General features: G+C 43.5%; 1 protein-coding gene across 1 annotated transcript; it reads left to right on the top strand.

Annotated features, from left to right (window-relative positions):
- The first annotated feature begins 11,363 nt into the window (after nucleotides 1–11,363).
- Nucleotides 11,364–11,720, top strand: LOC136535978 (uncharacterized). Its single transcript, XM_066528422.1, has one exon. It carries the CDS (start codon nucleotides 11,364–11,366, stop codon nucleotides 11,718–11,720), a length of 357 nt encoding a protein of 118 aa, XP_066384519.1.
- Nucleotides 11,721–14,219: the final 2,499 nt, after the last annotated feature.

Raw genomic sequence — 14,219 nt, 5'->3', positions numbered from 1 at the left:
ATGCCTCTCTTTTACCCCTTCAAATCCATATATCAATCTCTCCCCTCTTACACTCTCTCCCAATATATCTCCCCCTTTGGCATTAATATCTAAAAAGGATCTCTCTACAAAAAGGAAGAAATTATGGTAGACAAGTGAGAGCAAGAGGTAGGTAAAAGTTTAGCATATTGGATTTCTCTCCTAAGTCTTCTACCAAATAAAGTATGCAACAATTTAAGTCAATATTCTTGAAAAGTTAGCATATTTAGCTCATACCTCACTTTGATGACACTTTTAGCATGAGACTAATTCACACCATCACCACAAGAGGTATCAACCAAATATCTAAATAATTCTCTAATCGTCGCCACAATAACAAACTTATGGTGTGACTCAAAATATTGCACACACTAGCATGTAAGGGCCTAGATGCACAAAGGTAATACAAGAGTTCATGGAGCGATATACCTTTGTTCTAAGCCTCATAATCTCCACCATAATAATGATTTTCATTAGTTGAATTTAGTGCTTTGATGGGCCTAGCATTCCTTTATGCAAAAAGTGTCATGTGCCCATCTCTCTTCATCATCATCTTCAAGGAGATATCACAAACTTGTGCTTGATCTTAGTTTAAAGCCCATTGCTAGCTCTTGTTGCCATTTTGAGATATCAATTGAAGATATATTTCTTGATATACCAAATTTAAGGATTATCCCCAACACCAATTGAAATATGATCTTCACAATTTGACACCAATTCAAAGAGTTTTCACAAGTTGATGCCAATTGAAATGGATTCTTGTATCTCATAATGTCACCTAGGGAATTCTCATAAAGACAAGAGATAGCATTAAATTGCACAAACTATAGTTTCTCAACTAGTGACCATTTTGGATGAGGAAGGCAAGTAGATCACTAATTGCAAAACCTCATAACATAGACTAAATTCTCCTTTTTGATAGTGCATACGTATATATGTGGAACGCAAGAACATATGCACTTTTAGGCCAATTAAGTCCAAACAAGGGAATTTAAGCTATATTATGGAGAGCAGCTACATAAGAGATAAAAATGCAATCCAAATAAATATGAGAGATAACTTTACCAATTTGGATTGAGTTAATGTAGCATACCCATGAGAATTTTACTCTCACCAAGGGACTACACAAATTTACTAGAAGAAAATATTAGTCCCCAAAAAACACAAGACATAGAATGGGCTCTCCCTTAATATGTGCATCAAGTACTCGAATTACTTGTGTATTGCACTTGAATCGGTTTAAGAGTCTAGAGGAGTTCATCCTATATCTTGGTCAAGGCATGATAAATTTGCAACAATTGAAATTATGCCAAGAAAACATACCAACACTAAGGTAGATAGATGACCATAAAGATTTTTATTGATATGATCATCATAAGTGAGACTTCAATGATTTGGATGGCCATAGTTCTTACTTGATTCATGGCGAATTAGAGCTCTTTGTGATAATCCAAGATCCATACTATGTTCCTAGTTCTTTTCTTTACCTAAAGCAACTCACATAGAGAGCAAAAGGTAAAATTCAAGAAATTTGCAAATTGTGAACTAGGAGTTACCACTCTTTGTTGATAAGGTCTTGGGTGATGAATGGGGTGGATCCATGTGCACTTGTTGAGCTCTAGAGAGGAGAAATAACAATGAAAGTCCTCTCTTCGATTCTTTTCTCCAACTCATTCAAATCTAGTTCCACTAAAGGATTTAGGCATCCGACATTAAATCGAGAGCACTTAGTTTATAAAGACCAAGACACCCAAGAATAACCTTTGGAGAACCCAAAGATTCCATTAGAACCATCGATCCTCCTTTGATGTTCTTCTTTCTTCAATGTGTGAGACTATTTAATATGAACTTGAAAGAATCCATTAGTCTCACAAGATATAAGCTAAACTCCCCCTCAATTTGTGCATACAAGAGTACACAAAGTATGCTCATGCATATCAATACCATGACGTCAAGGGAGAAGTTTACACTATATTCCAACCGATTCAAACTTCTTCAAGCTTCTTGCGGTTCAATTAGTTTTAGCTGGTTGCAGTTGCTTGCAATTGATTTCAACAAGTTCCAACTAGTGTCAACTACTTGCTGCTGCTTGTATATTGGTTGCAACTACTTTAGACCAAACTGATCCTTCTCATATTGACTGATTATTCATGACCAACTTAAGAGCCAACTTAATCTTGTTGCTGCAATGCAATCCAATTCCATACAGTTTTTAGATTCTATCTTCCTTGGAAAATAATTCATATCTCTCAGATTACTATACCAATATGCATGAAACTTGGTAGACATGTGCACCTATGAGTCCTCTAACTACTATAAAAATTTCAGCTCATTTGGACTTCATTTGTTCAGTCAAATCAATTTTCTACCAAAACTGCTAGAGTCTAAAACTGCAGTACCGAAGCTGATAGAATTCAACTCCAAACTGATATTCTTCTAAACCAATCTTCATGCCAATTGTACAACAATAAGTACTAGATGCATATAGCATGCTCACAAAGTTTTAGGCCAATTCATTAGTATCAGAACTTCCATTCCATGCTTGAAGGCAACCAACTCAGTGTTTCAATTTTCTGGATAGATTTGACATTTCACCATTCTTCCCTTCTTTTTGTCCAATCTTGAGGTGAATTTGATTGACAATACTTACAAGATGTTGTTTCCATTTAGACCTCTTATCAATACTTATAATCTTGTGAATTCTTCCAATATAGCTTATCCAACTTAACCTCAAACTTGATTTTATCCAATACTTGAGAATTTGGTCTCTTTAGCCTCTAGCAACCTCATCTTACTTTAGGTGAAGAGAAACCATAGGCTTATGATTTATTCAGTTCGACAAGCACACCATCTTCTTCTTGATTTTCTATAAATAAGCTCAACACAGGAGGGCATTAGTAACACAAGTACTTGTTTCTCATTTAGTAACCCTTTATGTGTGGAAGGGCAAGTGGGTTATCAAAATAGAGAAACCTCATAACATGGATTAAATCTCTCTTAAAGTCTCATGCACACTCTTTTGAGTAGAATGGAAATGTGAATATGCATGATTGGTCATTTAAGTCTAGAGGGTAGATTTAAGTCATATTATGGTGAGTGGCTAACATAGATGAATCAATTCCAAAATAACTAGAGAGAATACATCACATGGTTTTGGATTGATGGCCTTCATGTGCTAGCACACTCCATTTGAGAAGCACATCCTCATTTAGTGAGACTACACAAATCACTTAGAGAAATGTTAGTCTCACAACACTAGTCATAGAGTAAACTCCCTTTTAGGTAAGTGCTCTAAGTATTTGAATTTCTCACATAGCACTTTATTTATTTAAGAACTTGGGATTTCACTCTATGTCTAGGTCATGGCAACAATAGAATAACCGAATTGAACTATGCCAAGAAATACTTACAACCATTTGAGCATGCAGATAGCCATATAAGATGAGAATAAGAATTTGGCAATCTACAATATGACAAGATTCCATCAAGTAGAGGCTTCTTGAGTTGTGAGTGATAAGTGCCTCTACTTTACTTGAGCTTGATTCTTCATTCTTAGCCTTCTTGAAATTTACTTGTATCCTCCAATGTAAGCCAAGTTTCCAAATCCTTCAAACCAACTCACAATATGCATGAATGAACATAAACTTGCTTCACTTTGAAATTCTTGGTTTGAAGTCCACCAAGGAAACCCAAGTCATCTATGTTGCTTGTTGTGGATGTTCGATTCAATTCCAATCATACCTTTCTTTCTTGACCAACAACCAATATACATATCCTCAAGTGCTTTCCCTTTCTAAGTGGCTACAGAAGACATAGAGGAGTAAAATTTGAAAATAACATACACTTGAGATTTTAGGGATTGCCACCTCTTTTCAATGTTTTGGTGAGCTCTTGGTTGTGGCATCAAGATTGGTCTTGAATTGACCTTTCATTTTCATCTTTGCCAATGAATCACCTCCATCATGAGTTTTATCTTCTATTTGATCTTGATCCTAAATTATACTTGGTGTAGTTTGATCTTCCTCCTAGTCTGTGGAGCTTCCATGCCCTTACGTAGAGCCTCCACTCCCTGATGCTTCCATGTACTGGCGTAGAGCCTCCGTGGAAACAGTAAGTAACAAACTATGTGAGGCAACCATTTAAGGATCCTCTTTTTCTTGATCTAATGCTTCTACTAGTGGCTCATCATTCCTACAATATTAACAAGATCTTGCTCTACTAGAGAGACATTAAAAGCATCATATGGCAAATGATCCATTTAACCTTGATAGTCACTCCTAATAATTCACAAACACACACATATTTGTGAACTACTAGAGACTATACAAGTTAAGTGGCTAGCTTGCAAGGGTTAGGTACTAGTTACCGAGATGAGTATGAAATTAGAAATATATCCATCAATTTCTCCTTGGGTCAATCTTTAGAGAATAAACAATATGAATAAGATTGATAGCTTGAGATGATATTTTCAATAAACTTGCTCATGCACCCCAAGGCTTCATATCACCTTAAAGTACCTACAACACTCATCAAGCACACTTTGGTACCCAAGCTATGTTGGATCCATTAAGGTTAGTCACAAGAGACTTAGGCACCCAAATGGCCTTTGTGCTAGCACATGATGAACCAATCACCTTCCTAGCACAAGTGTCATTTTTGGGTTCGCTAAGCAAATTTGCGTTTATTGATAAGTTGAGCTTAGGAGAGTTACCCATGGGACAATCCATACTTAGGTGTCCCTTTCTTCTACAAGTGTAGCATAGGTGGCTTTTGATCTTGTTAGCCTTCTCATGTTGTATTTTCTTGCTCACTTGTACTTGGGTTGGCCTTGATGAGATGTTGTGTTTGTTGGGACACTCACTAATCTTGTGTCCCTCTTTTCAGCAAGCATAGCAAAGGCGGTGCTTGTTCTTGTAGGATGTCTTCTCTTCTTGCCTCTTGCTTGCTTCCTTGTCGTTGAGCCTCTTTCTTGATGACATAGGGCCTTCACTTTTCTTGTTGGGGCATGAGCCAATTTCATGTCCCTTCTCATGGCAACCATAACACTTTCTCTTGCTTATTTTTGCCTTCTTCTTTGGAAGTGTGGCTAGGTCATCAACCTTGTTGGAACACATAGAGGCATTGTGTCCTATGTTGGAGCACTTGACATGAGCCATCTTTTTCTCTTGGATCTTGCTCATGTGCTTCTTTTCTTTCTTCAAGGAGCAATTTCTCACATGATGACCCTCTCTATTGCACTTGAAGCAAATGATGGGAGTCTTGTTCATCATTTTTCTTTGCTCCTTGATCTTGCTATTGTTGTACTTGTGACTTTCTTGATGGGGCTTGATGCATGCATCGATTGATCCCTTCTCAAGCTTCTTCACCATGTATTCATAGTTATCTTGAGAAGGTTGAGCATTGCACTTCCCTTTATTTGAATCAAGTCCCTCCTTAGCCTCTCAGCTTCTTCCTTGAGCTCTTTGTTTTCTCTTGTTATGGAATCATCACAAGTTTCTACAAGTACATGCTCAACAGAAGGTTGGTTTCTTGAGAGCAACAATGGTTAGCACATGATAAAATAAATTAAACTTGTGTACATGTGCACTTGTGTGTGTGAGGTTGATATGATTTTAGCGTTGTTACCACAACCTCATGAGCAATTCTAGCATGAGATGAGAATCCATAAGCTTCTCATGAGAGCACAAGAGCTCATCATGATTTTCTTGCAAAAACTCATTCTTGCTAGTGAGCCTTTCCACTTTGTCCTTGAGCACATAATTCTCATCTTCTAATTGAGCAACACAATAAAGAGAGTTAATAGTACAAGTTTGCTCAATTGATAAGTTTGCATACCTTTTGACCACACTAGCATGAGAGCACTTAAGCTTTCATGCTCTTTGGTCAACTTCTCCAAGCATTTGATATTTTTTATGATGAACTCTTCTTGCTTGTGAAGTGTTTCTTGTTGCTCATCAATCTTATCTATGAGCTTGTTCACCATCAACTTGTCTTTCTTTCTTAGATGTGCAAAGTGTTGATTGAACTCATCACTCTCACTCTCACTTGCCACATTCTTCTCTTTCTTTGCCATAAGACCCACATGTGAAGTGGCATAGAGAGTTGAGCTTCTTGGTGAGGTGGATTCATCATTTGGCCTCCACTGATCACAATCTTTTTCTTCCTTCAAAATGTTAGTCCCACAAAAACTAGAGGAAGTAGAAGTACCACATGTAAAAGCATTGTTCTCACCAACCATTTCATTGCCTTCCATTAAGTCATATGTTGGTGAGGAAGTGGATGTGGCATGACCACTTAGGCCTTTTGGAAGAATCACTTGTGGCTCTTCATTTGTCGGTGAAGTTGAGCACTCCTCAAGTGGTTCCTCCAATGAGAGCATCTTCTCATCACATTTGGACTTGTCATATTTTTCTTTGAGTGTGGTCCAAATGAGATGAGCATCCTCAAGCAGTTCACCATCTCCAAATATGACGGTATCAAAAGCATCTTCACTCAAAGTACTAAATAAGATATTAGTAGCTTGAGCATTGTGTTGTAAGCATTTCACTTCCTTTTTAGATAAGTTGGCCAAATCAACACTAGGAGGTGAAATGCTCACATCTACAATCCGCTCGATATGAGGACTAATGACCCTAAAAACATTAAGCACACTAGTGGACCAAGATGCATAATTTGAACTATCTAAAAGGAGAAGTTCTAGAGATACCTCCTCACTTATCGACATTGTCTCTCAAGGCGGTTAAGCCCGAAATTGAGAGCCTAGCTCTAATACCAATTGAAAGGACCTTGATGTCATCTAGAGGAGGATGAATAGGCGTTTCTAAAAATTATCAACAAATAAAACTTGCAGTGGATTAGCAGACCACGAAACCTTTGGGAAACTGCACGGAACCTCTAGGGGATATCGTAGAGCCTCCGAGCAACATAGAGTACTCAGTAGCTGCTACGCCTAGACATCAAACTCAAACCAAGCTTCTAGATGATGTGCTTGGAGATGTCCAGTGGCAACTCCATGAAGTTCCTGCACTCACAAACACACACAACCAAGTAGATCGAGTGGAACACAAATAATGTAATTCAAAACATAAGGGACAAGACACATGATTTATCCCAAGGTTCATCTCACCACCAAAGCTTACCTATGTCCACGTTCTTGAGGAAGCCAAAAAGGCTTTGGGCCTCTTCCAACCCTATCCTCTTCTCAAGTGCAACACCGAGGTTGAGCTTGAGGGTTCCACTAAGATCTTCGGGTAATACAAACTTTCCTGTGGCTCACCACAAGCACGAGAGCTCACCAGGTGACGCCTAGCCATCTAGGAGGCTTCACCTCTAAGAGTAACGAATGTGGAATGAATGCTTGATGTAGCCCAACAAGTGCTCAATGTTTAGTTTGCTCTAATAACCTCTCTATCACTTAATCACACACTAATTACTCACTCTCACAAAGAGAGGAGTTAGAGAGAGCTCATAAATGGCTTGGAATGGGTTGGGAGTGAAATGGGAGCTAGCAACATGACCAGAAGATTATCATACGGAAAAAGCCATAACTTTTTACTCCAAACTTTATTTTCAGCAATCTTGGACTTTCCAAAAAGCTTGTTTCGAGGGCTTTCCAACCCAACAAAGAACAAGCCCCAAAACCAACAAGTGCAAGTGTTGTGTCATTTTGTTTCTCTCATGTTAGCACTTGGGTTTGGTTAGTTTGAGCACTTGAGACTTGTCAATGATTCGTGTTGCATCCCTCTTGATAGTATGGCATACCTATACTCAAGATCAAGAGAATATAACCATTTCAACTACTTGAGTCTTCAATGTCTTCATATGCCATTTCTTCTCAATATCTCTTGCATGAGGGGTTGTAATCACCTTTGTCTCATCTCTTTGAGCAAACTCACCTTGAGCATGTGACTTGAACCATTTCAACACATGTAAGTTCAATATATGGCCTCAAGTCACTTCCACTAATGATTTGATCCTCAATATAATATGACTCCTCATAGCTTGATTAGTTTCTCAACTCAATGCAGGTACTCTCTTCTTCACCTTAGCCATGGTACCTCAGTCCTCAAGCCATCGCTTGTCCTTCACCTCCACTTAGTCCCTCGAAGCCCTTTCCTTGCTATCTTCACCTTATCAAGCCATACTCAAGTCACATCATACTAAGCATCCATAGAAAAACCATTTCTTCAATATTGTGATCCTTACTTGAATATCTTCTTGATAGGAATGTTGAGATCAATCAAGCTTCAGTTTGATTCATATAGAGACATATATGAATCAACATCAATATGGTAAAGCCAATTCACGATTCCTTATATCCTCTTCATTTTGGCTTGACACTCCTAACACTCACTTCAATATTTATCTTCATACTTCTAGCTTGATCAAATCAAATGCAAAGTGATTTTCCAAATCTTTAGCCATACTAAAGGGCTAGCTGCACTTTCAGAGGGTTAATGGGTGGGGTGGGTGAAAGGTCATTTGAATTTTGGCAATTAATAGCAACATTTGTTGATGGGGTCCACAGAAACACCTTTTAGTGCATGGTAGGAGCTAACACAAATCTACTAGCGATATTTATTGAGGAGGGCTAACCATGGTCTTCTATCCCACCTTTTGATTTAGATCCTAGTCAGGGGGTGGACAATGAAACCTTGCCCCCCACATTTACTACATTTCTTTATTGAGTAGTTGTTTTTAACGTTGGAGCTACCATTGGAAAGCTCTATTGTGCACAAGTGAAAGGATTTACATGGATAGAGAGGGTGGATAGTCTAATTAATAGGGTGTTTAGTTTGTGAAATGATGTAGTCCATCATCACCCCGCTTGTCGGGAACCTAATACCGGGGTACCCAATGAGGTGGAACTAATAACCATCGAACGTTGATGCTTCCGGTTAGACAAGAACGCTACTATGCTTCTTACCAAAATGATGGAAGATTGGTTCTGCCTCGCTCAACCCCTGAGGGCTAGACTTCACCTCACTCGACCCCCGAGGGCTAGACTCCGCCTTGCCCAATGGCTAAGGGCTGGCTTCGCCTTGCCCGATGTCTGAGGGCTAGCTCCGCCCCGCCCGATGTCCAAGGGCGGGCTCCACCTTGCTCGATAGCTGAGGGCTGGCTTCGCCTCGCCCGATGTCTGAGGGCTGGCTTTGCCCCGCCCGACATATGAGGGTGGGCTTCGCCTTGCCCGATGGTTGAGGGCAGGCTCCGCCTCACTCAATGTCTAAGGGCTGACTCCGCCTCACCCAATGTCTGAGGGCTGGCTCTGCCTTGCTCGATAGCTGAGGGCTGGCTCTATCTCGCCCGACGTCCGAGGGCTAGATCCGCCTCACCCAATGGCTGAGGGTAGGCTCCGCCTTGCCCGACGACTGCACCCTGCTCCATCATGATGATGAGCAGGAGGTAAGACAGGACACTCAAGTCAACCACAGTACCAAGGACCATGCCCTATGCACCTACAAGAAGGTATCGTTAGGATACAATGGGATGAGCACTTTAAGCCCTCCCAGGCATGGCAGAGCCTGAACAGTGTTGTAGGCACTGACTTTTGTCCTATAGTGTTGTAGGCACCGTCATCGACCCTCGGGCGCGGATACTAACATAGGCATACGACAACCACTACAATCCAAGAGAGAACTCATATCATCAATAGTAATAGGTGTATAGTCACTTCCCTATCTACTTCTCGTAGAGTCATGGCTCAGCACCCTGACACACCACACCATCTATCAAGGGAGGATGGGACCTAACCACTTGCTAAAACAAAGCCAGAGCCTGGCCCTATCAGGATCATCAAAGCATGCTATCCCTGGCGTGGTCTGCCATGATAGCATAGCAGGATCAAGGGAAAAGGAAGACCTGACACCTTTGAATGACCTTCTCTACCTTTGGTTTTTCCTTTTTCTCCCATCTATAACCCCTGCTCCCCCCTTGGTCTATAAAAGGGAGGGTAGGGCACCCCACTAAGGGGACGGATTGATTCCACACATAACACATAGCCAAGCAGCAATTAAGCTTTTGACATCCTTTCGACCTTTCTATTAGAGACTTAGGACCTATCCCTCTCTCGACCATTTGTACCCCCTACTATGAACCTTTTTTGGTACTAATAACACGAGCAACAACAGCAAACTAGACATAGGGACATTCAACCCGAACTAGTATAAACCTTGTATCCTTTAGTACACTATCTGGGTCTAACATGTAATAAATATAAATTTACTAGTTGGTGTTTGTTCGAAATATCGACAGTTGGTGCGCTAGGTAGGGGCCTTTACGTGTTCCAAATTAGGCCTTGGATGGCTAGCCACACAATCAGCTAGATCCTAGGCACACATGTGTGTTTTGGTGACCTAGACTTCATCATCATGGTGGGAGGAGAGTTGGCGTTGTCCCACGCCGCCATCTAGTCTCTCCCCTCCATCAGCTTTAACTATGGGAGGCTTGAGTGCCAGCCCATCGTCTCCCTTGGACCCCAATCATCTAGGGAGGACATACGCCACCTCACCCTCTCTCTGGAACACTCCACACGGAGCGCCCCAATGGTGCTTTCGTTCGGTCTCCGCAACACCGCGGCGACCATAAGCCACCTTGTGGCACAACACATGATCCCATCCCCCGCGAACAACGAGTTCGTGGGGATGATCAAAAGCGTCATAGAATCCCTCCATAGCCTCCTCACGGAGGGGCCGGGGTCAGACTCTGGCTCTGACTCCAGCAGGGGGAACCATCACCCCTCTCGAGAATGTTTCATGGCGGGTACCCCCGAGGGACATGTCGAAAGTCTCTCCATGGAGGAGGCTATCTCGGTAGGCAACCTTGGCGGCAAAACCGAATGGGAGATAGCGGCCCCACCCCACATAGGGGTGGAGCAGATGAGAGCCTGAAAGTGGGAGATCGATGAAGCCGGACAATAGCTTGTGCGGGAATATGCGGAGGTCAATCAGGAGATCAAACACCATGGAGACGGTGGGCGCGCACGCACCGTGGCCCGTGACATAAATCGAAGGATCATCATCGATGATGAAACCCTTCATCACTTCACTTAGGCAAGCTAGAACATCGTTGCTACATCGGCCTTGCTCCCTAGCCTTCAGAGGCCACAATGCCCAAGGATTATCGGGCCCACCATGAAATTCGCACGCTGCTCGAGCATGCGGCGGTGCAACAGACGAAAAGCTCGTTGTCTCGGCGACACGAGCTCAACACCAACCAGCGCACACCCTCGGTGCATCCTACTAGGGATGCATCAGTCCACTAGGCACCACAAGACGGCAGGCAGCGCGCTGCGATCCTAATACATCAATGTCTTAGTCACGACTACGACGCACACAACACCCTCGATGGCTGGCGACAAATTCGATGGCCTCGAACCCAATCACATCCCAAGGCGCCTCAACGAGGCAGCCGACGCGCTTGCAAAAGTGGTGTTCGGCCGAGAACCAGTGCTAATGGGTGTCTTCGCCAGCGACCAACACAAGCCCTCAGTACGCTATGAAGGGTCAGAATGGACCGACGACGGTCCGTCCGATCCAGCCCTGGGGCCTAACCAACAGATGGCTCCATCTGGCTCCGAGCTCATGGAGCTTGAAGAGGATCCAACAACAGAGCTCGACCCTCTGGATGACTGGAGAACACTCTACCTCGACTACCTCCTCTATGACATGCTATCGACGGACAAGACAGAAGCTCGACTATGAGCACTACTATGGTCACTGTGACATGCTCTCCATCGGCAATATCCTACCGCTCCACAGTATCCTCGAGGGTGCCATCGTCTGCAACATCGAGCACCATGTCGGTGACCATGGTGCCTTCACTGGGGCATCTAGGGACTATGCCATTGTGATTAGCCGCAACCCTAACAATGGCACCTAGACAAGGGGTGCTCCCCGCCGAAGAAAGGCTGCCATGGCTGATGGATGTCTCTGACATCTCATCAAGCTTCATGAACTGGCCGATTTGAGCAGCAGCAAGGGCACGACCCCCTATCAATGCAGTCTTGGGTGGCTTCCCCACCAACAAGGCTCGCCCAGAGAAGGTTCGCTTGAAGAAGTCCCTATACGGCTCCATTCCAATGAAGGCCTCACGGACAATGACAAAGTCAACGACGCTGAGCACCCTTCAGTGTGCCTCCTCCTTTGGCAGCAGCAGTCCCTTCTCGACAAAGGTGGCCATCACCATCTCATCCATGTTGGATGACCTCTAGCTCAACATTGCACTCTGGATTCACAAATGGATCTGTGAGTTCTTCTCTCCCTCGCATTACCCTCTCTCACTTATGAATTGTCATGACATACGGATGCGCTCGATAAGAAGGAGAAAGGAGGAGAGGTAGCGGCTCAAGAATAGGCAAAGGAATGGGGACGAGAACCCCCTCCCTCTCCCTATTTAAGGAGGAGATGCAGCAGTGGAAGAAAGGTGAAATGTTAGGACAAAAAGCCCTCTCCTTTCCCCTATTCAATGCAGATGGGAAATTGATGCTGATGGGAATCTAAAGGGACGCGCCTAGACCAACGAGACGTGCTCTGATCGACGAGACGACACTCGGTCAAATAGGACATTGTTTGGGTATGGCCCACCACTACCACACACTGGGCATGAGAATCAGGGTGCACCCACATGCAGGCGACTCTCTGCTTCCCCAGGCAGAACCACGAAATGACCTGACTATGGACCCCCATCTAGGGGGGCCAATGGGCCTCCTAGGTCAATTGAACGGCCTAGGTAAAACAACGAATAAACGACCGTTGAAAGATAAGCACCTATGTTTATTTATTTTGTGTGTTAATTTCATTACCAAGCTTCCAACCCTAGCAATGATAGGGGCATGAACATCGCTTGAGGGCTGCCGAGTGTGTCTACTTGTTTAGACATTCTCTTCACCCGACCCCTCCTTACATTAAAAACTAGAGACATGGGGTGCGGGTATAAAACTTTAAGTAAAACTGGACAAACCGCTAGACTCTACGCCCCGGAGCTATGGTGTTTTTGTTCATCAGCATAATCGAATTCACAGTTCCCCACACCCCAAGCTTTAGCATCCACCTTCTCAAGAAGGGTTCGAAGGGGTCCTCCTATAGAATCTCCTTCAAGGAGAAGCTGTCAGGTCACCTAAATCAATCGAATGGCTTGAATCGCTGCCGAGAGACAGAAACAAAAAATTGTGATGCTCGTGCAGGTCATGTCAGCCCCGTAGCAAACGTCAGACCTCGAACCCCACATGAATATGTCTGGTAAGAGCTTCTCATCACTCATGCCACCAAGGTAACACTACCGACCCCCACTTTCATTTCAATTAAATCGTATATTAATCCCATACATCCAAAATGTTGCATATGCAATCACTGCATCTCAATGCTTCATGTCGCGTCACGAAGCGGCAGTTGCCTCATTTGATATGAGTGGCAACTGATCGAGGTTAGAAGGCTAATCCACAAAGGGCTCAAGGCCGCATCACGTCAAACAGAGCCAGGAGAGAAAAACCATGATGAGCCCTAATAGCCTTGCCTAACCCGGCTCAGAAGCGGACACGGACACCTCAACCTTTCTCGTTTAATTCTAACCTCGAGCCAAACCCACAGAATCTCCATTGAGAAGAGGCCAACGGGCCACCTGAGCCTATCGAACGGCTCTTACATCTACCAGGAGGTGGGTTAAGAAGTAGTGGAATGCCACATAAGGGCTCCACCGACCCCATCAATGAATGATGGATCCGGATTCCACATGAACATGCCCGTTAGCGAGCTCATTGAGCACAACACTCAAGCTATCAAGGCAAGTGTTGTCAGCTCAGCCCCTTTGGTTGCGAAAACCGAGGATGAGGTCATGTGCAAAACATGGTCGACCCCTATCAGACCCATGGGGCTCAGAGGCTTGAGCCGCTCGATCCAAGATCAAGAGACCGAGGTTCGAAGGCTAGCCCACGAAGGGTCCAAGGCCGCCTTGCTTCAAATAAGAGCAAGGAGAGAAAACACAGATGAAGCCTCAGCGGCCTTTGCCCAACCCACATTGAGACGAATAGGGTCATCTCAACCTTCTAGTTTAATCCAACCTCTAGCTGTGCCCATAGAATCCCCATTGAGGGGGAATCTATTGGAAGGCAGGTCAAGGAGCAATGGAACGCCACTTGGGGGCTTTGCCAACCCTATCGCAAAGCAATGGGATCAGATTCCATTCGAACATCCCCGTTAGCAAGC

Source organism: Miscanthus floridulus, chromosome 2 (assembly GCF_019320115.1).
Source record: "Miscanthus floridulus cultivar M001 chromosome 2, ASM1932011v1, whole genome shotgun sequence".
NCBI lineage: Eukaryota > Viridiplantae > Streptophyta > Magnoliopsida > Poales > Poaceae > Miscanthus > Miscanthus floridulus.
This window is presented reverse-complemented; position numbering and strand designations above follow the sequence as displayed.

Excerpts from the sequence above, each read along its gene's own strand:
- LOC136535978 (XM_066528422.1), top strand. The coding sequence starts at position 11,364 with ATGGCTGGCGACAAATTCGATGGCCTCGAACCCAATCACATCCCAAGG.